General features: G+C 57.9%; 1 protein-coding gene across 1 annotated transcript in view; it reads left to right on the top strand.

Moving 5' to 3' along the window:
- Positions 1-19,013, top strand: part of OBSCN (obscurin, cytoskeletal calmodulin and titin-interacting RhoGEF) — a 164,583-nt gene extending 145,570 nt beyond the window's left edge. Inside the window, 26 exon segments of the mRNA XM_045483580.1 lie at positions 4,849-5,133; positions 6,151-6,247; positions 6,498-6,619; positions 7,174-7,286; positions 7,433-7,601; positions 7,751-7,832; positions 8,571-8,771; positions 9,275-9,335; positions 9,723-9,800; positions 10,111-10,283; positions 10,429-10,455; positions 11,028-11,180; positions 11,278-11,323; positions 11,458-11,535; positions 11,921-13,946; positions 14,444-14,521; positions 14,839-14,949; positions 15,098-15,265; positions 16,177-16,299; positions 16,477-16,647; positions 17,079-17,163; positions 17,385-17,624; positions 17,852-18,075; positions 18,198-18,273; positions 18,410-18,559; positions 18,704-19,013. Of these exon segments, the coding sequence (XP_045339536.1) occupies positions 4,849-5,133; positions 6,151-6,247; positions 6,498-6,619; positions 7,174-7,286; positions 7,433-7,601; positions 7,751-7,832; positions 8,571-8,771; positions 9,275-9,335; positions 9,723-9,800; positions 10,111-10,283; positions 10,429-10,455; positions 11,028-11,180; positions 11,278-11,323; positions 11,458-11,535; positions 11,921-13,946; positions 14,444-14,521; positions 14,839-14,949; positions 15,098-15,265; positions 16,177-16,299; positions 16,477-16,647; positions 17,079-17,163; positions 17,385-17,624; positions 17,852-18,075; positions 18,198-18,273; positions 18,410-18,559; positions 18,704-18,881 (5,315 nt within the window). The 3' untranslated portion in view covers positions 18,882-19,013.
- Positions 19,014-24,818: the final 5,805 nt, after the last annotated feature.

Raw genomic sequence — 24,818 nt, 5'->3', positions numbered from 1 at the left:
GCCCCTACTCTTGCTACGGTCCCTGAAAGACCCTCATTTCCTCATGTTAGACACATTTGATGTTCTACTTCCTTATCCCCCAGACACTCAAAGAAGGCTCTGTCATCTCCATTTCAAAGATGACAACTGGAGCTTCAAGCTGAGACAGATAGGCCAGGCAGGGCTTGGATCCAGTGCTCCTAAGCCAAGCAGGTTACTACACTGCCATGCCATTCAAACAGCTCAGCTCCTGAGCGCTGGCTGATCTGTAACCCTGGCTATTCCGACTGTTTTCTTTGTAGTCACTGAGCAGGAGACTAAAGTCCCCAAGAAAACCATCATCATGTAAGTGCAGGCGTGTTCCTAACTTTCCTTCTGACTGCAGTGCCCCCTGCATGCCCACTAACCCACCTGGACCTTGCCCGTGTGGCCCGGCCACCTGCTTGTCTGACTACCTGCCCATATGGCTTTTGCTCACCACGCAGACTGCCAGCACTTTGCAGAAGCTCCAGAGGGGACCCACATTCCCCTGGGGTCTTGACTACCTTCACACTTCACAGCTCTCTCTTACAGGGCCTCCATGGCTCCATTGCTTCCGCAGGGTAGACTTACTCTGTATACTTCACAGCAGTACACCCAGCTTGGACCCAGAATCACACCAGTTAGTTTGGAGCTGGGACTGAGAGCTGTTTCCCACAGTGGGCCAGAGGCAGAATTCTACTCAAAACCCTAGAATCTAGGACATTTCTGTCCAACAGAGCTTTCTGTGATGTTGGAAGTATTCTCTATGTTGCACACTACAAGAGCATCCACTAGCCATATGTGGCTGCCAAGTATTTAAAATGTGTCAAGTGTAACTGAAGAACTGAATGCTAGATTTTAGTTATTCTCATTAACTTGCATTTAATTAAAATAGTGTAACCCTAGTGGGCAGCACAGCTCTAGGTCCCTTACATGTCTCCAAGCCCAACCCTAGCATTAGGAAGATGGGGAAACTCACGTTCAGGGAAGAGGCTTGCTCAGGGTGTCTCATGATTGGAAGCCAACTGATAACCCATTTCCCCGGTGCCACGCCCGCCATCCCTTTCTTTGGTGCCTTCAAGGCTGGGGTTGTTGCTACTTAAATTACACTAGAGGTTTGGAGCTGAGTGAAACCACAGAAGGCAGAATTGGTTTTGACCTGGATGATCGGGAGGACTTCCACTAGTGGGTGTATGCAGGTGGAGATTGTGGAAAAGCTTGCAAAAGCCAGGAGGCAAGAAAAACTGGTCTAAGACCAGATGGCTGGGAAACTCTGATTACTCCCCATGGACCCATGACCTCCTCAAGGGGCCTGAAGTTGTCCAAGTTATGGAGAATCTTATCATCAGACATTTGGTCAGATCCTATGTTAACCCTTCCTCGACTTCCTCCCTCCTCCCCCAAGGCACGTTGCTGCCCCACAATACATGGGGTAGTAGTAAGTACCCCATCCCTGGAGCTATGCGACTGTGTCTGAGCTTTATACAGATTAACTCTACGTTTCATCCATGAAAGGAGCATCTCTATTATTTACATCTTATGGATGGCTCCTGCTCTCTGAGGGCTCACTGGGGTAACCCACATGATATAAAGCATAAGGCACTGGTGGGATGGACAAGGAAGGCCATATGGCTATGTCCCTGCATACCTTCCCATTAACTGCACAAAGAGCACTGGGATCTCCGAAGTGAGATGGTCATAAATGGAGGAGAGACTAGCACACAGAGACATTGTAAACCAGTCTCAGTCTGGGGTTTTGAGGCACCTTGTAATGTGGCATGGCCCTCCCCTGATGCCTCAACTCTTGTTTTGAGATATGCACACTAGAGTTTGAGGTTAGCCAGATGGGGCTTTGTGCTTTGTTTTTTTGGTTCTCTGTAGGTTCCAGAGGTTGGGCTCAAGCACATGTGTAGGAGTTTGTGCAGTGTCACCACTTGCTTGTGAGGACACTAACCCAATCACTCATGTGGCCCCTGCATGTGCTGATGGTGCGGGCACTGAGCAAGGCTGCAGGTCTCTGTGCACATTTCCTCTTGGCCCTCTCCCCGCAGAGAGGAGACCATCACCACCGTGGTGAAGAGCCCCCGTGGCCGGCGCCGGTCCCCCAACAAGTCCCCTTCCCGCTCGCCTTCTCGCCGCACTGCCAGCCCACCCAGGCCAGGCCAGTTGGCCCCCGAGGTGCTCTACTCACTGGGGGCCAGCCAGCCTCGAAAGCCTGAGGTGGAACCAGGCTGGAGGCCCACTGTGCCCACACTGTACGTGACGGAGCCTGAGTGCCACACACCGGCCCTGCCCCAGGGCACAAGGCCCCAACCCAAGTGGGTAGAGGTCGAGGAGACTATTGAAGTCCAGGTAAAGAAGACGGGCTCCAGGGGTGCATCTCCTGCCAGAGAGGCACCCGACAGCTCCACAGGGCTCCTCTTCACGATGTCAGGTGGGACACCCACAGGAGACCCCAATGCAAACAATTCCAACAACAAGTTACTGGCTCAGGAGCCCCAGGCCCAGGGCAGAACCATAGTCAGTGCTGGAGAGCCTCTCACCTTCTGCATGGACGCTGGGCCAGAGGAGACCCCTGAGCCTTTCCCTCCCCAAGCAGCTGAAGAAGAGGCTCCCCTGGAGGAGATGGAGGAAGGAGGTGCCCTCCTGACAGAGGAGCCTCAGGGCACCAACAGCCTTTGGAGCCGTGACCCCAAGGTCCTCACACACGACGGCCGAGTGCTGACGCTGGCTGACCTGGAGGATTACGTGCCCCGGGAGGGGGAGACCTTCGGCTGTCATGGCCCAGTGCCCAGCACTTCTGATGACCCACCCTGCGAGGTCTCTGTGCTTCAGAGAGAGATCAGTGAGCCCACTGTGGGGCAGCCTGTCCTGCTCAATGTGGGGCGTCCCCTGGGCCCACGAGGCCCATCCAGCTTTTTCAGTCACCGGGAAGTGTCTCCGTCAGGGCCTCAAGTCCTTGGCCCCAGTGGAGTCTCCTTCTGTGTGCAGGAGGTGCGGGCTGGGGGTGCTACCTCCTGGAAGCCGTCCTTCTGCACCCAGGTCCAGCGGTCTGCAGACAGTGGCCAGAGCAGCTTCAAAACAGAGGTTTCCACCCAGACAGTCAGCTTTGGGACAGTGGGTGAGACAGTCACTCTGCACATCCACCCAGATGGGGACAAGGCCCCCAGCCCCTCCCAGGGTTGAGGCCATAAGTGTCAGGGGCTTGGCTGTCAGGCACCCTGATGATGTGTGGAGGAAGCCAGTGCCCCATGGATATGTGTGCTCTGATCCTCCCCTCCACTCTCCAAGAACTCAGGGCTGGAGCCTGCCTACCCCTTCTACCCCAGGCACTTGCTACCTCACAAGGCCTGGTCTGGCTGAGGACACTGCACACAGATCTGGAGTCTCAGAAAGTACAGAAGCCTCTGAAGAGTACAGGCTGGAGAGACTCATGGACTGCAGCTCTGGGCTCAGGGCTCTAGACATAAGTCAGGGACACTGTATCTGTCTGGCCATGTTCACAAGGCCGGTATGTCAGGTTTGTCCTGTCTGCTCCAGGCTAGGGTCCTGGTCTTCTTCTCAGGTGGGGGCTCCCCAGCCGCATCTTCACCATGAACATTTGTCTTGGCCTCTGGGAGGCCTGTGTAGGGCACAGCCCTGCAGGCCCTCCTGAGCCTTTCTGCAGGGTGGACCAGGGTCTGTGCATGGGAAGTGGCCCATCAGATGGCCCCGATGATGATAATAAACTGGTTCCCTGCACTGTGTCTTCTCTGCTTTCTTGCTTCTCTGCCTGGTGGCTCCGGCGACTTGTTGGGGAGGGCCTTCTATGCCTGGTCCTGGGGACCACCAGTAGCAGCTCTTGGTGGGCACCTGAAACCAGCCTGTGGGTTCTGGCCCATCCTAGGATCCCTGGGTGGAGGCGTGACAGCTCGCCGGTGTAGCTTGCTCACACAGGCTGTGTGGCTGGTGACAGGTGCTACCTTGTGACAAGACTAGTGGTCATTCCCAGCCCTCTGGAGGCTGAGAAGCCCTCCCTACCATCTGTGCCAGGGGGGTTGTTGGTGAGATGGGCACAGAGGCTGTGATGTGTTCGGGGTCTGTTGACCTCCTTGGACTGGGGAAGGATGAGACGCATGTCCCAGTGCCATTGAGGGCACACAGACAGCAGACTGACCAGTCGCTTCTCCAGCTTGGAGGGTCTGAGGATACAGAAGATGAACAAGAGAAAAAGTCTGGGGTGAGGGGAGAGCTCCAGGCGGGGGGACCTGCTGGGAATGGAGTGGTAGGCATCCCTGGGCATGTGTGAGGCTGTGGTGTGACCATAGGAAGAATGACCGCCAGGTGGGGGAGGAAAATGCACCAGGAGCTAGAGGCAGGGAGCCAACAAGGGTACAGTGGCCTCAGTGGGGCTAGGCTGCAGGTGGAGGGGAGGCCGCTGCCATGCATGGCTGGCCTGGGAGGGCAGGAAGGACCCCTTGGCCCCTGACAGCATCAGGCTGTTCCCAGGCTTCCCTAGAGTGTGGGGCTGGGTTCCCTTGGGCCTGGGTGGCCCAGTACCCTGGGGTCTGGAGTGGACCATGGTGTGGAGGCCAGTCCTAGGGTGAAGGTATGGGATGAACTGAGACTGAGGGGCAGGACCAAGACAGAGGGCAGGTGTCCAGACCCACCTGTGCCCAGAGGAGCCCCCATGTTTTCAAAACTCCTGGGCTCACTGCCTTGAGTGTGTGGTGGGTCAGATTGGTGGGAAGGGCAGCTTGGAGTCAGCTCACTGGGGCAGCCTCTGAGGACTGGGACAAGGTTTCTGGAACCCTCTTCTTGGGCCCAGGCCACGCCTCACCCCTACACGCTGACCCGCCTCTCCCACAGATGCTGCTGCCCCTCCCCCAGTTGCCCTGGAGCCAGCAGACAAGGAGATCACGTCTGTTCCAAGGACGCTGGTGTGCCCCGAGGCTCCAGGACCCTCCACAGGGGACCACGCTGGCCCCATCCCTGGCCCTGGGGGGCCACCCAAAATCCAGGAGGCTGGCCCCAAACTCCTAGGCACGGAGGTTGCAGATGCATCTGGTGAGGCCCAGTGGCCTCAGGCTGACCACAAAGTGCCACCTGCTCTCAGGGTCCCCCCTGTGCTGGCTTCAACCTTGGCCACCCCAGGTATCCATCCTATTCAGGTGAATGGGAAGAGCCCTGGGGACCCTGACATCCCAATGGCCCCATGCACTGGGGGACCTGGACAAGGCCCAGTTTAGCTCAGCCTCAGGCTCCCCAACTGTGAAGCTATAGGCAGGGGGTGGGTGCTGGGAGGTTCTTCCCACCCTGAGTACATCTGTCCTGGAAGCCAGAGGCTTTGGTGGTTAGCCCTGGGTACAGAGCCTGAGTGCCCTGTGCTTCTGGGTAGGTGAGAAGGAGGGGGGAGGAGGGGGGGAAGAGGAGGAGTGGGAGGAGGGAAGAGAAGGAAAAGGAGGGAGGAGGAGGTGAGGGAGGAGATGGAGAGGAGGAGGAGGGAGGGGGAAGAAGAAGAGAGAGGAGGAAGAAGGAAGAAGAGAGAAGAGAGAGGAGGAGATGGAGGAGGGGGGAAGGGGGAGGAGGAGGGAGGAAGAGAGGAGGGGAGGGAGGAGGAGGATGAAGGAAAGGGGGAAGAGGGAAGAAGAGGGATGAGAGGGAGGAAGAGGAGTAAGGAGGAAGAAGAGGGAGAAAAGAAAGGAGGTGAGGGAGGAGGAGAGGGAGGAGAAGGAGGAAGAAAGGAGGAGGAGGGAGAGGGAGGAGGAAGGAGAGGAGAGGTAGACCCCCTCACCACCACCCTGGCCTGATGAGACCCCCCCTAGGGATGCTGCCTTGGGGCCCCTCCCCCCCAGAAGCTGCTGCACCTGGCTGTCAGAATGGCCCTTGTCTGGGTAGCTGGGACCCTGTTGCGTGGCTGCTGGCCCAGGCCAGAAGCTAGGACAGGAGGGTGCATTGGCTTCTGGGCTCTACAGGGAGGTCAGGACTCCTGGGTTTGCAGGAGGGTAGTCCCTGTCTGTTCTTACCCACAGGGGTCCTGCGCTCCCACAGTCCCTCCTCCGCCTTGTGCTCCCACCCTCTGGGCCTGCAGGATGACATGGGGACACATAGTGAGGGGCAGTCCCAGCTCCATCCCAAGCTCCCTCTCACTAAGCCCCTGTCTCCTACCAGCTGAGCCTCAGAAGGTGCCAGAGCCTCTTCCCCAGGAGGGCCAGGAGCAGGACTTGGGGGCCCATGCTGAGGCCCAGGGACGCACTGTGCCCATCCGGTAACCTCCTTGGCATGCTGGGTGGGGGCAGTTCATGAGGGGACATCCCAGGGTCAGGGCACAGAGGAGAGACTGCTCTCAGGGTGAGGGGTGGAGCCCTCGCCTCACCCGGGGCTGAGTCCCCTTTTTGTGCATCCCCTCTCTAAAAGTCTGCTGTAGTGCGGGGGCGGGGGGGGGGGGTGGTGCAGAGCTGCCCACACTCCAGGGGTGTAGGAGAAGAGCAGACACTCATCCAGCTCCATGACCACAGGATGGAGGGTACAGCCTGGCCGGGAGCAGGAGCAGTGGACCTATGGGACATCCACAGCCAGGTGTTCATGGAGACCACGCATCGGACATACGTGTACCAGGCCAGCGACACGGGTGCCACAAGTAGGCGGGGGCTTAGTGGGTCATGTCTGTGTGTGCTCCCAGTGCCCTGGACCGGGGGAGGGATGCTCGTGCAGAGGAACCTGCAGAGCCACCTGGCCTGTCCCAGCCTTGCTGGGGCGGGGTAGGGGTGGGGAGCTCTCTGCCCCTGTGTCCCCCCAGGGAGAGGTGAGGGCTGTCACCTGGGAGGGTTGAGGGGCTGAAGGTAGTGAACTGTTTGCTGGGGGCCACCTTCTCCAGCAGGCGTCGACAGGCTCTGCACACCCTGCCCTTGGACAGCTAGGAGAGACAGAGGCTCGTGGGAAGGAGGCACTTCCTGACCATCAGGGGCCTGGGCAGAGTCAGGAGGGGGGTGCCCCCATTAGGGAGGCAGGTGGGCTCTTGTTGCCCCAGGGCGTATCACAAGGCTTGGGGGTATCAGGACAGGCGTGGGTGGGTGGTCAATGCTGGCCCACTATAGGGGGGCAGTCTCTGACTGCAAGGCCCAGCTCCAAGACTCAATGTGGGCTGAGGACACAGCCTGGACCTCTCTCCATGGGCTCCCTCCTGCACCCCAGGGCCCCCATCTATGCAGGTCACCATCGAAGACGTGCAGGCACAGAGGGGCAGCACCGCGCAGTTCCAAGCGGTCATCGAGGGCAACCCGCAGCCCACAGTGACCTGGTACCGGGTAGGGACAGGCACCGGGCTGGGGGCCGGGACTGGCGAGTGTGTAGCATTCCCACCCGCCAGCAAAGCACTCGCAGTAGGGCGGGGGCGGGATAGAGTCCATCCCCAGGTTGGGCTGACAGCCGCCCCGCCCACCTGTGCCCCCAGGATGATGCCCAGGTGGTGGACGGCGTCCGGCTCAGCCAGCAGCGGGAAGGGACTACCTACTCCCTGGTGCTAAGGGACGTGACCCAGCAGGACGCAGGCGTCTACACCTGCCTGGCCCAAAACGCTGGTGGCCAGGTGCTGTGTAAAGCGGAGCTGGTGGTCCACGGGGGTGAGTCCGGGGAACCCTCCTCGAGGGCATGGGACGGGTGTGGTCTGCGGCCTCCCTCAGGCTCCAGCATAGTCCGTCCAGCACAGAGAGGCTCAAGTTGGGGGTAAGTGGACATAGTTACACCTACGACTCCCGTTCTTCGACTACAGGAGACAGCGAGCCTGACACTGAGAAGCAAAGCTATCGAAGGAAGCTGCACTCCTTCTATGAGGTCAAGGAGGAAATTGGAAGGTATTGTCCACAAACGCAGCCCCAGGAGAGGGCCGCTCCTCGACACCCCCGCGTCCTAGAGCCCCTTCCCCCCATTCTCCGCCCTGGGAGCCCCCAGCACCTCCTGGAACCCCTGCGCCCCGCGGACCCCTGAATCCCTGGAACTCCATCCCTCAGCCCCCGCCTCCCAGAGCTCTTTCCTCCCAATCTCCGCCCCCGGAACCCCCAGGATCCTGGAAACCCTGCGACCCGGGAACCCCTGCGCCCCAGGAACCCCGTCCACCACGGAGCACCTGCCTTCTCCCCCGGGAGCCCCCAGCACCCCTGGAACCCTTGGTCCCCAGGGACCCTTGCGTCCCTTGAACTCCGCCCCTCAACCTCCACCTCCCAGAGCCCCTTCCTTCAAGTCCCCGCCCCCAGCCCCCCGGGAGCCCCAGCTTCCCGGGACCCCGCCCCCACGGAGCACCAGCTTTCTCCAGGGAGCCGCCAGTATCCCCTGGAACCCCTGCGCCTCGGGACCCCGCCGTCCACGAAGCACCCTCCTTTCCCGCCCCCCTGTTCTCTGGAAATTCCGCCTCTCAGGAGCTCCACCCCTCCTGCTGACCCAACGGCACGGGCACCCCCACCCAGAACCCAGTCCCCCAGAAACCTCCTTCCCTGGAGGACCCTCGTGAGCACAGCTCTCCGGAACTCCACCGCTCCTCCAACCCCGTCCTGGGGAACCGGCGCGTGCCCCCAGCGTGGCTCCCCTCCTCCCAGGGGCGTGTTCGGCTTCGTGAAGAGGGTGCAGCACAAGGGAAACCAGATGTTCTGCGCGGCCAAGTTCATCCCCCTACGGAGCAGGACGCGCACCCAGGCGTACCGCGAGAGGGACATCCTGGCCACGCTCAGCCACCCGCTGGTCACAGGGCTGCTTGACCAGTTTGAGACCCGGAAGACCCTGATCCTTGTCCTGGAGCTGTATCCCACAGCCAGGCCAGAGGCCAAGAAAAGGGGCGCCCACACAGACCCTTGGCAGGCATAGGTCCGAGGGCCCCAGCAGGGCCTGTTCTGCTATTCCTGGACACAGCCCTGGCCTTGTAGCTCGCGGTCCCCTGGCTCAGGAATTTTGGCAGAGCTGTGTCACAGGGTCCAAGACAAGCCCTCACTGGGCCATCCCACGCTCCATGGGGCCTTGCCCAGCAGGGAGGTCAGACTTATGGGCCACACTCAGTGCTAATGCTGAGGGTCCTCAGGCAGCCCACCCAAGCTCCAGGGAAGGGTGCACATGCCCTACTCACCCCTCCCACTCTGCTGCTGTCCGCTGACCTTGGCCCCCCTCCTTGGGGTCCCTGTCCCTCCCACCCTCCACAGTCTGAGCACCAACCTCCCCAGCTTGGCCCCCACCCCCACCCCAAGATAGGAGGTGTGTGTGGGGCCAGGTGGGTTCTAGACTCCAGAGCTTTCCTTGACCTGAGCCCCAGGTGCTCCTCAGAGGAGCTGCTGGACCGGCTGTTCAAGAAGAGTGTGGTGACCGAAGCTGAGGTAACTGCACGGTCTCCTGTTTTCCCTGGCCACACCCAGCACACCCCAGCTTGGAAACCTTCTGGGGTTCCCCCGGGCCTCATGGGGTGTGGCAGTTCCTCAGTAGGGCTCTCTAAGCCCTTCCATGCACCCCCCTTCCCCGGGGGGCCACTGCTTTCCTCTCCCAGTCACCACCTGGCTGGTGGGGCCCTCCCTCCTGAGACACCAGGTGCTTCCGGCTTTAGTCAGGCCCATCTGCTTTCCAGGCTGGAGAAATCCTCTGGCCTTGGGCTCTGGGAGGCTTTGCACACCACCTGCCCCGCGGGATCTGTGTCCAGCTCAGATCTGGGGGCGAGTGGAGCAGTAGGTGGAGGATGGACCTCCTCTGAGCCCTGGCCTCGGTTCCAGGTCAAGATGTACATCCAGCAGCTGGTAGAAGGGCTGCATTATCTGCACGGCCAGAGCATTCTCCATTTGGACATAAAGGTGCTTGACCTTCTTGGGGCCCCGCAGGGACCAGGGAGGAACCCTGAACATGGGGCGGGGGGGCGGGTAGATGCAAGTCTAGCACTTCCAGACTCTCTGGGGATGCAGAGTGATATCAGGTGGGGTACAGCTCGGATGAACTGGAAGCTGTCCCCAAATAGCACTAAAACCTACCCCAAGACTGCCCACTGTCCCACCAGCATCACCGTTGCCTTGGGAAAGCCCTTCACAGACCCCTGTGTGTTCCCTGCGGCCCTGGGAGCCCCCTCCTTAAGGCATGGCCTCCCCTCTCCCTGACTGTGTCTCACAGCCCCCAAATATCCTGATGGTGCATCCTGCTCGGGAGGACATTAAAATCTGCGACTTCGGCTTTGCCCAAAAAATCACCCCAGTAGAGCCACAATACAGCAAGTATGGCTCCCCAGAGTTTGTATCCCCTGAGATCATTGAGCAGACTCCCGTGAGCGAGGCCTCGGACATCTGGTAAGTGAGTGGCCACTGGGGATGCCAGCAGCCCCCGCCCCACACACAGTCGCTGCCCCTCCTCCCACACCCCCCAACTCTGAGCATACCCTTTGCCTGAAGCCCAGTCATGGGATGACTCAAGACTGTGCTTTTGCTCCTGCAGGGCCATGGGGGTCATCTCCTATCTCAGGTAAGCAGACACCTGCCTCTGTCAACCACCCCCTCTGAAACCAAGCGCCGATCCCTTCCCCATCAGACCCATGACAAGCCACGTGCACTACTGGCTGCTTCCCAGATCAAAGACCCAAGACCCACAGGGCAGCTATTATGGGAACCAGCGGTCAGCCAACTCTGATAAGTGGTTTCTGCTGCACTCTTTTCTTACACACTGTGGCCCAGAGGAGCTTGGCCGGGTCACCAGGCAAAGCACTGAGCTGTTTCCCTAAAGGGTCTGCCCAGAGCCTCCTCATTACAGTTACAGCTGCCCTCGAGGAGGCTGCTGGTGTAGATTGAGCCTGGATCCCACCTCATGCTAAGGCTGGGTACATACTCCAGGTTGACCCTTGATCCCTGTCCCAGGCTGAGCGTGGATCTCTGGGCAAATATTGGCCATTTCTGGGACTCTCAGGGCTGGATGGGAGTGGCTCTGTGGCCACTGGGGGCCTTGTAAAAGACCCAGCACTGTTTGCTCTGGCCACCTGCTCCCTATGCATCCAGAAATCCAGGTCACTTCTGAAGGCAAAGTCATGTCTCTGCTTTCAGCCTGACCTGCTCGTCACCGTTTGCCGGTGAGAGTGACCGAGCCACCCTCCTGAATGTGCTGGAGGGGCGGGTGTCTTGGAGCAGCCCCATGGCTGCCCACCTCAGCGAGGATGCCCAGGAATTTATCAAGGCTGCCCTGCAGAGGGCCCCAGAGTGAGTGTGCCACCCTTTCCCCGCCCCGGGTTCTCACAGGCCTGCCCCTGGGGCAGCTGACCACCTGGCCTGACCCCTGGCCTTCTTCTCCTCACAGGGCCCGACCCAGCGCAGCCAAGTGCCTGGCCCACCCTTGGTTCCAGGTGAGCAGGCTGAGCCCAAGCAGGCCTGCACAGGGAGGGAAACAGGCCATGGGGCTGGGGAGGCAGAGGTCTGCGTGGACCACAGGGTGCACCAGGGTCTGCCCTCACCGTCTCTGTCACCTGGGCCCTCTCAGAAGTCCGTGCCCGCGGAGGAAGCCCACTTCATCAACACCAAGCAACTCAAGTTCCTGCTAGCCCGCAGCCGCTGGCAGGTGAGCAGTGCAGCCTCGCGGAGGGGGTGAGGGTTAGGGTTAGACCCCCCAAAAGATGCTGAAGAGGGGGCAGAGCTGCGAGGTGGGGGCTGGAGGCCCGCAAGGAAACCAGGCCCCGAGGGCTGGCTGTGCGTCCCTGCAGGGCCTGGGAGAAAGAGAAGCCAGGCTGGGGCATGCCTCTTTGAGCCCCCGGGGCGGGTCTGGGAGGAGGTGCGTGCCACGCGCATCGTCCCAGCCTGGGCAGGAACAGAACGACACAGCCCTAGGGGATGAGGAGTGGAGCTTGTAACACGCTCCAGTTCCTGGGTGCCCCTTCAGGGACCACTAGGAGCCGCAAAGCGGGCAGACACACGGCTGACGCGCCCCTGTCCCCCGCAATCCCCAGCGCTCCCTGATGAGCTACAAGTCCATCCTGGTGATGCGCTCCATTCCCGAGCTGCTCCAGGGCCCGCCCGACAGCCCGTCCCTCGGGGTGGCCCGGCACCTGCACGAAGGCGCCAGCGCCGCCTCCAGCAGCTCGTCCTCGTCCTCCGACAACGAGCTGGCACCCTTCGCCCGGGCCAAATCGCTGCCGCCCTCTCCGGTGACCCACTCCCCGCTGCTGCACCCGCGGGGCTTCTTGCGGCCTTCCGCTAGCCTGCCAGAGGAGGCCGAGGCTTGCGCGTCTGCCGCCGCCGCGCCTCGGCCGGCGTCGCCCCCAGGTGCAGAGGTGCCTGCTGCCCCGGGCTGCGTTCCCAGGCAGAGCGTCATCCGCAGCCTCTTCTACCAGCAGGCAGGCGAGGCCCCGGAGCGCGGAGGCCCCGCCATGGGCGGCAGGCGGCACCCCGCCCGGCGGAGGCACCTGCTCAAGGGCGGCTACTTCGCAAAGGCCCTGCCCGGCCTGCGGGAGCCGCTGCTGGAGCATCGCGCGCTGGAGGAGGAGGCCGCCCGGGAGGAGCAGGCCGCTCTGATGGCCAAAGTGCCCTCCTTCGAGACTGCCCTGCGGCTGCCTGGCTCCAGCGCCCGAGTGGCACCCGGCCGCAGCCGATCCCTGGAGCTCGACCAGCCACACTCCACCAGCTCCTCCACTGAGGCCTGTGGCGGGGGGCAGTGCCCTGCCCCAGGCCTCTCAGGCCTCCAGATAGCCTCAGGGGAGAGCCTGCCAGGAGGGGTCACATGTGCCCAGGAGATGCAGCGTCCAGAGGGATCCCAGCAGGGGCCAAGACTATTGCCATCCATCGGGGGCCTCCCAGGGGCTGCTCAGCAAGAGGGGTCATCCCAGGACAGCTGTGGGTGGCAGCCTGCCCCTTCCTTCCAGCCCCAGTGGGGTCCCGCTCCCCTGCAAGGCTGTGGCCCCCCTAAGGCTGTTACACCACAACTTTCTGGCTCCTTCCCTTCAGAGCAGTGCACGGGGCCCCTCTGGGCATCCTCCAGCCCCTTCCTCTCGGGGGAGACCCAGGCTTCCCTCTCCCCAGCCCAAGAAAGCTGCCAGCCAGGCTCTATGGAGAGTCCAAAGGACACTTGTCTCCCTGGGAGGCTGAGTCCCCCTAGCTCCTCAGGGCTGGCTTCCCAGGTGGGCACGGGGCCTGGTCCCTCCCAGGATGCCACCCTGGAGCTGGAGGATGCATCAGAACCGGAGCCCAGCCCACAGCGGCCTCAGGAACAGGCCACCATGCGGAAGTTCTCCCTGGGGCAACGTGGGGGCTACGCAGGAGTGGCGGGTTATGGCACCTTTGCCTTTGGTGGGGATGCAGGGGGCATGCTGGGGCAGGGTCCCCTGTGGGCCAGGATGGCCTGGGCCACCTCTCAGTCCTCAGAGGAGCATGATGACACTGGGGCTCAGAGCCCACCCCCCCAGGCCAGTGCAGCGCCCCTTCCCGAGAGCAGCGGGGCACCCCCAAGGGCCTCCCCAGAGCTGAGCTCGTGGGAAGACTTCGGCAGGGGCTCCCAGGTGTCCCTGGTGCAGATCCGAGACCTGTCTGGGGACTCAGAAGCAGCGGACACCGTGTCCCTGGACATCTCAGAGGTGGAGCCTGCCTACCTCAACCTGTCCGACCTGTATGACATCAAGTACCTCCCTTTTGAGTTCATGATCTTCAGGAAGGTCCCCAAGCCTGTGGAACCAGAGTCACCTTCCTCCCCGGAATCCGAGGCAGAGGAGGAGCTGGCTGAGTTCCCAGAGGCCGCGTGGCCCTGGCCAGGCGCACTGGGTCCACCAGCCAGCCTGCAGATCACAGAGGAGCCAGAGGACACGGAGACCCTGCTCGGGGAGGCCACTGGCAGTAGGAAGCGGAAATGGTCACCACCCTCCGGTGGCCTCTTCCACCTCCCCAGGAGACACATGCTGGAGGAGCCCCTGGAGCTGGGACTGCGCAGGAGGGTGAGGGCCTCGGTGGCCCACATCTCCCGCCTCCTGAAGGGCAGGCCGGAAGGTGACTTCCCCACCCCACTCCACCCCCTCCCTGCAGGTAGTAGGTGTCTTGTTTGCACTTTGGGGCACCTCACCGCCTCCGCGGCTGGGAAGAGCTGGGTGACACAGAAGCTACTCTGCTCCAGGGTCCTCTCCCCTGCCCCACATGGGGGCCTCTGTTTCTGAGGTCTCCTGTGTGGCCTCAACCCGCAACCCCCGTGTGCATCTGAGGTCCCTGTGTTGGGACCTGAGGAGGCTTGGAGACACTGGTACAAAGAGAATCAAACCAGTCCTGGCCTCCCCAGGCACCCGTGGCCCCCAAGTCTTAGCTGCCCCTGGTGCCCTTGCCCAGGACAGGCTGATCCTGACAGGGGTCAGAAGGGGGTGGTCTCTGCAGCAAGTTTAGCTCATTTGCAACAAAAGTCTGTGGGATCTGGGCTCTTGTGCCCTGTGTGGGAGTCCACTGTGGGTGGCAGCTGGGCCCCTTAGGTGTGACTTCTGGAGGCCTCCTCCCTGCAGGTCTGGAGAAAGAGAGCCCCCCCAGGAAGAAGGCAGGCCTGGCTTCCTTTCGGCTGGGCCTGAAAAGCAAGGACCGAGGTGGGTGTGCTGCCCTGGGGGGCCGAGCCGCACTGCAGCTGAGGGGACCCAGCTGTGGGGGACGGGAGCCCCTCCTCAGTGCCCAGACCAGTGTGGGGGACAAGCTTACATCCACGGGGGCTGGATCCCAGATAGGTGAGGGGGGGTGCTCTGATCCCATTATTGGGGCAGTTCTGGAGGACTTTCTGGGGCAGGTGCTAGTGTTGAAGATGAGCTGAGTGAGGGTGTGCTTCCCCAGCATCCCTGCCTCAGGGGTCCAGGTTCTCAGGTTGGGGATCATCTCTGAAGGCTCCCCTGCCTCCCTTCCTGCTCCCCAGCGCCATCCTTTCTAAGGGAGCTCTCAGATGAAACGGTGGTCTTGGGCCAGTCAGTGACTCTTGCCTGCCAAGTGTCAGCCCAGCCAGCTGCACAGGCCACCTGGAGCAAAGGTAAGGAGGTGTCCTGGGGCTGGGGTGCAGGAAGGAGGAGGGCACTGCTCTCACTGTACAGAGGGAACCTGAGGCCCCAGGAGGGCATGGGTCTCCAAGCAGGGTGCATATTCGAGCTGCTCCCCAGGTCTGCTCTGTCCTGCTGCAGATGGGACTCCCCTGGAGAGTAGCAGCCGCCTCCTTATCTCCTCCACACTCAAGAACTTCCAGCTCCTGACCATCCTGGTGGTGAATGCTGATGACCTGGGAGTGTACACGTGCAGCGTTCACAACACGCTGGGGACTGCGGCCACCACGGCCGTCCTCCGGAAGGCAGGTGGGTGCACCGTGCCAGGCCCTCTGGGAGGAGACAGGGAGAGGGGCCACCCCACATGCCACTGCCTCCTTCTGGAGGTTTCCTCCAGGCCCATGGAGGCGGGGGAGGGGATGAGACTCTTCTGGGGTGCCTGGAGACCCCTTATCACTTGAGGGTGGGTTTATGCCGGGCCCCTCTGCTGGAGGCCTACAGAATGTGACGCTCACCAGCCAGTTGTGCACACCCCAGCACACTGGCAAGCCTGGAGGGGCCACAGAGGGTAGGAGTCCGCTCTACAGGCTGGAACCCCCAGGATGGGAGGCAGAAGGCAGGAGGCAGGGTGGCCCACCTGGCCCAGCCCTCTCCCCTGCCCTTCTGGGCGTGGGGGCGGGGGCTCCTCTCCTTGCATTTCACACCCATTTCCTCCCAGTTCTTCTAGCCAATGGAGGACCAGGCTGCTTCCCAGTTTGTATTTCTATTACGGTCAAACTATGATCTCAAAAACAGTGCAGGGGACCCCAAACAGAGGCTGTGGGTGCCGCTCTCGGGCCCTGGCTTAATTCTCAGCAATGGCCAACCAGCAGGTGTTTGTCAGGTGAAACTGAGCAGCCAGGACAGGCCTCCCTGTGGGGGGCCTGGCACTGGCAGAGAGCTGTCCCTGAGGGCCACTCCACAGGCTTCCTGAGTACATGGTGGGAAGGGAGCCTGGCAGGGTACACACCTACCAAGGCCCCCACCACAGGAGGCCCTGGGCCCTTCTACTTACTGGTCAGTGCTGGAAGGGGACCCCGAACGAATGGGACTAGGGGATGGTGGGCTCAGGGTCCTGGCTGCAGGTGTAGGAGGGCAAGGCGGGGCGGGCAAGGGCTCTGAGCTGCATCGGAAGCCCTGGAAAGGCCCCCTCACCCTGACTGCTGACTGTGGCCCCGCAGAGCGCCCCTCGTCTTCCCCCCGCCCGGACATCGGGGAGGTATATGCCGACGGGGTGCTGCTGGTCTGGAAACCCGTGGAGTCATACGGCCCCGTAACCTACATTGTGCAGTGCAGCTTGGAAGGTGCGAGCCGTCCCGGTGTCCCCCGGGTGCCCATCGGGGAAGCCTGCCTGGCTGGGGGGGCCTCAGGCAGAGCCCAGCCAACTCCGTGCTCCCTCTGGGAGGGGTCTGTCCACCCTCTGGCCCTGGGGAGGGGGGCCTTGGGCTAGTGCTCACCCATGCCCCTCCTGTGTGGCCCAGGTGGCAGCTGGAACACCCTGGCTTCTGACATCTTCGACTGCTGCTATGGCGCCAGCAAGCTTTCGAGGGGCGGCACATACATCTTCCGCACGGCCTGCGTCAGCAAGGCGGGCATGGGTCCTTACAGCAGCCCCTCAGAGCCGGTCCTCCTGGGAGGGCCCAGCCACCTGGGTGAGCCTGCTGGGCGGGGCGGTGGCCATGCACTGTCACTCCAGTCACACGTACTCTCTGGGATGCTTTTTAAATTTATTTTTGTTTGATTTATTTTTGAGAGAGAAAGAACATGAGCAGGGGAGGGGCACAGAAAGGGAGAGAGAATCCTAAGCAGGCTCTGCTGTGGGTTTGAACTCACCAACCAGGAGATCATGACAAGAGCAGAAATCAAGAGTCAGACGCTTAAGGGACTGAGCCCCCGGGACTGCCCCTGGGAAAGCTTGGTTTAACCTGTAGGTCCCTGCATCTCCATGGCCCAAGGAATGAGGTCAAAGTGTGGGGATTCACAGAAGGGCCCCTGTCAGGGTGCCTGGGAAGGGGAAGAGGAGATGAGGTAGGGGGAGCTGGGGCTGGAGGGGTGCCTCCGTCACTGACTCCTTCTCCCGTAGCCTCTGAGGAGGACAGCAGCGCCTCGAGGCCAGCCCAGCCCCTCCCCAGCACGCAGACGTTCGCCTTCCAGACGCAGATCCGAAGGTAAAGGGAAGGCGGACCTCCCCGCCACAGCCCACCACCCCGCTGGCCCAGCCTCCCTCCCCACTTGGCGCCTCCACCCAAGTTTGGTTCAGAGCCTCTGTGCCGTCCTCCCCCTTCCCGGAAGGCTCTGGTCACCTCCCGCTGGGCTTGCTTTACTGATAACTGGGAAGGAGGGTGCGTGGGGGGTGTCCTCACAAGCCTGGCCGTGCCCCCTCGCCCAGGGGCCGCTTCAGCGTGGTGCGGCAGTGCCGGGAGAAGGCCAGCGGACGCGCGCTGGCTGCGAAGATCGTTCCCTATCGCCCCGAGGACAGGACTGCCGTACTGCGCGAATACGAGGCTCTCAAGAGCCTGCGCCACCCGCACCTGGCCCAGCTGCAGGCCGCCTACCTCAGCCCCCGGCACCTGGTCCTCATCTTGGAGCTTTGCTCGGGACCCGAGCTGCTCCCCTGCCTGGCGGAGAGGTGAGGGGTGGCCTGCCTGCTGGTCCCGGGGCGGGAATGTAAACAGCGTCGGAGCGCGGAGGGGCGCGCGGTGCGTACCACCTCCCGGCTCCGCCTCCACCGACCAGCCCACGTCCCGGAGCTTTAGCAGAGCGGGGGTGCCCCTCCCAAGCCCACGGGCAGGGCTCGTGTCTCCGCGCCCCTTCTGCCGTGGACAGAGCCGAGCCCCTCTTCTCACGCGCCCCCAGGGTCTCCTACTCAGAGTCGGAGGTGAAGGATTACCTATGGCAGATGCTTAGCGCCGCCCAGTACCTGCACGCCCAGCGCATTCTGCATCTGGACCTCAGGTCCGAGAACATGATCGTCACCGAATACAACTTACTCAAGGTCGTCGACCTGGGCAACGCCCAGAGCCTCGCCCAGGAGAAGGTCCTGCCCTCCGAGAGGTTCAAGGACTACGTGGAGACCATGGGTGCGCGGGGAGCGGACGCCAACCTGACCTGGGGGGAAGGGTGGGCCAGGAGGAAACCCCGCCCCTAGGCCTGCGTCCCTCCCCAGCCTCTCACCTGTGCCCTGACCTGTACTCACTCCCAGCTCCCGAGCTCCTGGAGGGCCAGGGTGCCGTCCCACAGACCGACATCTGGGCTATAGGCGTGACAGCCTTCATCATGTGAGTTCTCCAAGCGCAGGGGCGGGGGGGGGGGGGGAGGGACTGGGCATCCACGGAGGGTTCTCCCAGACCCCCCGCTGTCCCCCCCCCCCACACCCGATGGTTACCTGAGTCTCCTGATCCCCCACGCGCGCAGGCTGAGCGCGGAGTACCCGGTGAACGGTGAAGGGACACGCGACCTGCAGAAAGCCTTGCGCAAGGGGCTCATCCGTCTGGGTTGCTGCTACGCGGGGCTGTCCGGCGGCGCGGTGGCTTTTCTCCGGAGCACGTTGTGTGCGCACCCCTGGTAAGGTGGCCGTCCTGTTCGTCGCATCACCCTGCGCTCCGCCCCGAGCCCAGCCCTCCCACCCCGCCTGGCCCACGCCCTACGTCCCTTCTCCGCTCGGCCTCCGCTCTCAGAGCTCAGCTAGTACCGTTTCCCTCTCTCCAGGGGCCGGCCGTGCGCGACCAGCTGCCTACAGTGTCCATGGCTAACCGAGGAGGGCCTTGCGGGCTCCCAGCCCGCGGCTGTCTCCTTCTCCACCGCGCGACTTCGAGCCTTCGTGCGCGAGCGAGAGAAGAAGAGGGCGCTGCTGTACAAGAAGCACAACTTGGCCCAGGTGCACTAAGCACCCGGCCTGGCAGAGAGGGGGTGTGTGTGATGGGGGGTGGGAGGTCGCCCTTCTGGGCTGCGCCCCTCAGTCTCCGCTCTAGGACTCGCTGTATATGAACAGACAGGCCAATAAAAAAGCAGAACCGGATGAAGTGTTACCTCTTTCTTTGTGGGTTTGTTTGGAGAAGGAGGAGAGGGTTCTGCCACCTCACTTGGAGGTTGGGGGCCAATCAGACAGCAGAACTGCCCTTCCCTGTGGAATGGGTGGAAGTCAGGCATCCTGGTTCATGGAGTGGGGCAGCCAGGGCACCCTCAATGGAGGTGACCAGCTCATCCAGCTTACAGTCCTGGGGAAACTGGGACAGTTGGTCCCCAGCCTCACCCCACCAGCTGGCCCCCAAGGCACCTCTCCTGGGCTCCTGGATGCTCCAAAGTGCATGGATAGAAAATCATCAGCTTGGCCCCCATTGTCACCTCCCTGGCCTGGTGTGGCCTCCAGAATTGGCCATAGCAGCTCTATCTCAGTCGGAGGCAGAAAGGAGCCTGGTGGGTGACCAGCAGTCCCTCCCCCCACAGAGGGAGGCAGAGGTGGATTCTTATACAGGAGGGCCATAGAGGCTGAAGAAGGATCCTGAACCAGAGTCCCCCCAACCCCCTGCCTCCTGCTCCTGCTAGATGTTCTGGCCACTCTCACCGGGAAATCTCATTTGGAAAGAATGTGTGGTTCTGATGTGCCACGAGCACTTGCTGCCTTGTTTGATCTCTACCAGTTCTAATTCTAGTTTCAGTTAGGAATGGCCTCCCTCCAGCACTCCCTTCTGGAACAGGTCCACTGTGCCCAGGGACTCTGAGCCCTCTACTGAGAGTCCCTCCACAGTCCTGTAGCCCTGACCACTCTTGTTCAGACACACAGTGAACACACCTCTAGTCTCAGTCCTCATGATCTACATCTGAGCCCACTCCTTCCTCTCCATCACATGCTCATCCAGCCCCAGCTGGCTTGGCTCTGCACATGGGGACCCAGGTGAGACTTTGAGCAACCTGTCTTCTGAGACTGCATTTCTTTGGTAACCTCCTCTGTGTGATGTTCTGGGATGATATGTCCTTGTCTAAGCCTGTTTAGATCTAATTTTGCAGGGTCAGCCCGCTCCGACTAGCACATGTTGAGAGATACTCACTGGGGCTGCAGAGAGGCAATGTCTCCTCCAGTGGCTTAGCTTCCCTCGGTCCTTGCTGGTGGCTGGCCTAACTTCCCAGCAAACCCAGGTGTCCTTGAGAGTTCTACCTTGTTACTCTGCCCCTGTGCTTAGTGCACAGTGGCTAGTGCGTCCTCACAGCCTTGTTTTGGACTTGCCCTTTCTAATGTCATGTGGCATGATCCATGACCCTTTTCCCAGACTGAACCCTGCTGAATGAACTCACTCAGCCCCAAAGTCCCTGCATTTATCTGTTATGACTATTTCGTTGGTAAGCTGTTTCTAAAGATCAAATCTAACACAACTTGTTTTTAACAGTTGTGTTGTACTTTAGGATGTGGTAACTTTTTAAAATGATTTTTTAAAGTCTATTATTTTGAGAGAGGGACAGAGTGGGGCAGAAGAAGGGAGAGAGACAATCAAACAGGCTCCACGCTCAGCAAGGAGCCTGACACAAGGCTTGATCCCATGACCCTGGGATCATGACTTGAGCAGAAATCAAGAGTCAGATGCTCAACCGACTGAGCCACCCAGGTGCTCCTGAATTTTGAAGATTATGTGTGTATTCTGAATATTAATCCTTTGTGAGATATGTGGCTTACAAATATTTTCTTCCACTTGCAGCTTTTTTCCCCATCCTTTTAACAAGGCCTTTCAAAGAGCAAGTTTTAATTTTTTAGGACAGTAATTTTTATTTTTATTTCTTTTGTTAGTACTCTTTATGACCAGCATGGAGCCCAATGTGAGGGACCCGAACTTATGACCCTGAGAGCCAGACCAGATCAAGATCAAGAGTCAGATGGCTAACTGACTGAACCACCCAGGCACCCCTAGAACGATTTATTTATTTATTTATTTATTTATTTATTTATTTATTTTAAAACAAATAGACATGGGGGGGGAAAGAGAGGCAAACCACAGTCTTTTTAGTGTTTATTTTTGAGAGAGAGAGAGAGAGAGAGAGAGAGAGAGAGAGAGAATGAGCAGGGAGGGGCAGAAAAAGAGAGAGAGAGAGAGAGACACAGAATCTGAAGCAGGTTCCAGGCTCCCAGCTGTCAGCACAGAGCCTGATGCGAGGCTGGAACTCACGAACCCTGAGCTCTTGACCTGAGCCAAAGTCTGACGCTTAATTGACTGTGCCACCCAGGCGCCCCCAGATTGGGTAAATTCTATTGTCATATCTTCAGGTTCACCAGTTCCATTCTCTGTCCCCTTTTTCTGCTGTTGAGCTATATTTTGGTTATTGTATTGTTCAGTTCCAAAATTTCCATTTGGTTATTCTTTATGTCTCTACTTCTTTCCTAAGACTCTCGATTTTTTTGCTGAAACATTTGACTTATAATTTGTTTCACGTGTGTTTGTAATTTTTGTTGAAGTATTTTTATCATAATAGCTTTAAAACATTTATCAGATAATTCCAACAATATTGTCATGTCAATATTGGTGCCTATTCCTTGTCTTTTTTTTGTTGTTGTTGTTTTGTTTTCCACTCATTTTGGGATCTTCTTAGTTTTTGGTTCTTAGTTATGACAAGTTATGACTTTTTACTGATATGTGGACACTTTCATAACATGTTATGAGACTCTGGTTCTTATTTAAGGCTTCTGTTTTAGCTGCCTGTAATATAAGAAGAAGTATATGTGGTCTTTGTCTTACATTCCTGGCACAGAGTCCCTAAAATTCCAGGCTCCTTGGAATTTCCTGAGTGATGCAAATGTTTTTTTGTTACTCCTGAAGAGTTCCTTTAGAGCACACCTTAGTTTATGCTAATGAAGTGACTTAGGATGGGAACCATGGGTGGCCTCGGGATGACCAAAAGGGCCAAGTGCCTAGAGGATTAGAACTTCCATCTCTATCCCTGATCTCTGGGGAGGGGAGGGGGCTGGAGTTTGAGCTCTATAAAATCGCTTGAACAATGAGATTCCAAGAGCTTCTCGGTTGATGAACACGTCAACTTGCCGGAAAGGGTGATGCTCCAGAGAGGGTATTAAAGCACCATCCTGCTCCTGTACCTTTCCCTGTGCCTCTCTTCCACCTGGATGTTCCTGAGTTGTATCCTTTGTAGTAAACTGGTAAACCTAAGTGTTTCATGAATTCTGTGAGCCACTCTAGCAAATCATCAAACCTGGGGAGGAGCTTGTGGGAGTCTCCAATTTATTGTTGGTTGGTCAGAAGTACAGGTGGCCTAGGACTTGCACCTTGCATTGTAAGTGGGAACGACTTGTGGGGTCTGGACCTTTAACCTGTGGAATCAGATGTTAATTCTAGGTATGCAGTGTCAAAACCAAATTGAATTGTTGGCTGCCTAGCTGATGTCCAGAGAATAAGAGAATTGGTTGTTGGTGATGGAAAGCATCCCTGACTGGCTGTCTCCAACACTACTCCAGCAGGGGAAGGTTTGATGTCACCTCATTACTGCCTGGCAGAGGGAGAAGGGGTACCACTGACATTGCTGGCAGGGTGGGGGCTCTAGTTACTGTTGAACAGAGGTGGGCATTGCAGCTACCCTCTGGTCTCCTCTGACTCCCAGGTATTGCACAGCAAGGCTGAAAGTCCAGCTCCCCACTTGGTCTTTTATGGAACTCTCCCAGCAGGGGTGGGTTTGAGAAGGCTCATTACAGCCTGGCTGGGGCCAAAGTCTGGGATATTCAAGTTTTCTGTCCTGCTAAGCTGTTCCTGTCCTGGTCCTATGGCTAGAAGGAGTAGGCTTTTGGGGGACATTTTTTTTGTCAGTGCACATTTGTGTTTCTGAGTTGTTGGCTTCTTGTTCTCCAAGTCTGGGATACATGAGGGAAAAAGAAAATGCAGGAAAATCACCATGGTGTTGTTCCTAGGATCACAAGTTCCCTACAGTCCACCTTGTGTCTCTACCTTTCAAGGTTGTTGTAGGCTTGTGCCCCACCCCCCCAAATTATATGTTCAATTCCTAACCCCCCGGACCTCTGAGGTGACTATATTTGTGGCAATATTTGGAAATAGGGTGTTTAAAGGGTTAATTAAGGTACAATGAGGTCACTAGTGTGGGCACTAACCCCACAGGACTGGTGTCATTATAAGAAGAGGAGATCAGGACACAGGCTGGCACAGATGGATGACCATGTGAGGACACACCAACGAGAGAGGGGCCTCAGGAGGAACTATCCGTGACCATACCTGGATCTCAGACTTCCAGCCTCTGGGAGTGGGGAAAAGTAAATGTCTGTTATTTAAACCTCCTAGTGTTTATTATACAGCCTGAGTTGACTAGCATAAGGGTCTTCTTATGTTTATTTTATATGTAATTTCTGAGCTCTTATTTGTATCTAGTGAAGGGAATAGTAAGAAGCTCACATACTCTATTGTCTTCAGAAGTGAGGGTCCTTTAGTTACCATTTTGGAGTATCTCACTTTCTTTAACCCAGGTGTTCAACCACTGATTAATGGGTAAAGAAGATGGGGTCCATGCATACAATGAGATATCACTCAGCCTTAGAAAACAAGGAGAGCTTCCCATTCACTTGTGACAACATGGAAGGGCCTAGTGGGTATTATGCTAAGTGCAATAAGTCAGAGAAAGACAAATAAGATTTCACTCATATCTGGAACTTAAGAAACAAAGCAAATGAACAAAACAAAGAGAAAAGAGACAGACAAAATAACAGATTCTTAAATATAGAGAACAAACTGGTGGTTGCCAGAGGGAGGTGGGGGGGGGGCGGGAATGGGTGAAATAGATAAAGTACAAATTTGCAGTTACAAAATAAAGAAGTCATGGAGATGAAAAGTAGAACAGTAAGATTTTAATAACGTTGTTTGGTGACAGATGGCAACTATACTTATTGTGATGAGCACTGAGTAATGTATAGATTTGTCAAATCACTATATTGTACACTTGAAACTAACATAACACTATATGTCAATTATACTTCCATTTTAAAAAGAACAGAAAAAAAACACCTAACTAGGCACCTGGGTGGCTCAGTCAGTTAAGCATCCAACTTGGTTTCAGCTAAGGTCATTATCTCATGGTTCATGAGTTCAAGCCCTGCATTGGGGTCTGTGCTGATAGCAAAGAGCATGTTTGGGGTTCTCTCTCTCCCTTTCTTTCTGTCCCTCCCCTGTTTACTCTCTCTTGCTCAAAATTAGTAAACTTTCAAAAAAAAGTTAAAAAAACCACCTAACTAAATATGAGCAAATAGAATCCCACAATATATAAGGATAACCATGATGATAATGTAAGACTTACCTTAGGAATAATAAGTTGGTTTACGATTCAAAATTAATCAGTGTAAGAGAGTGACATTAGTCAAATGACACATTAGGAAGCTCCATTTTTAAAATTTGAATTATAGTTAGTTAACATACAGTGCAATATTGGTTTCAAGACTAGAATTCAGTAAGTCATCATTTACGTACAGCACCCAGTGGTCATCTCAACAAGTGTCCTCCTTAATACCCATCACCCATCTAGCCCATCCCCCACCCACCTCCCTCCATCAACCCTCAGTTTGTTCTCTATCATTAAGAGTCTCCTGTTGTATGTTTTCATCTCTCCTTTTCCTCCTCTTTCCAAATGTTCATCTATTGTGTTTCTTAAACTCCACATGAGTGAAATCATATGATATTTGTCTTTCTCTGGCTGACTTCTTTTACTTAGCATGATACATTCTAGCTCCATCCACATCTTTACAAATGGTAAGATTCCATCCTTTTTGATGGCTGAGTTATATATATCTAGCTCCTAAGGAGAAGCTAGATTTCTCTTTGAGAAATTAAGA

Source organism: Leopardus geoffroyi, chromosome A1 (genome assembly GCF_018350155.1).
Source record: "Leopardus geoffroyi isolate Oge1 chromosome A1, O.geoffroyi_Oge1_pat1.0, whole genome shotgun sequence".
NCBI lineage: Eukaryota > Metazoa > Chordata > Mammalia > Carnivora > Felidae > Leopardus > Leopardus geoffroyi.
Note: the sequence above shows the minus strand (reverse complement) of the source record. Positions and strands in the feature narration are given on the sequence as shown.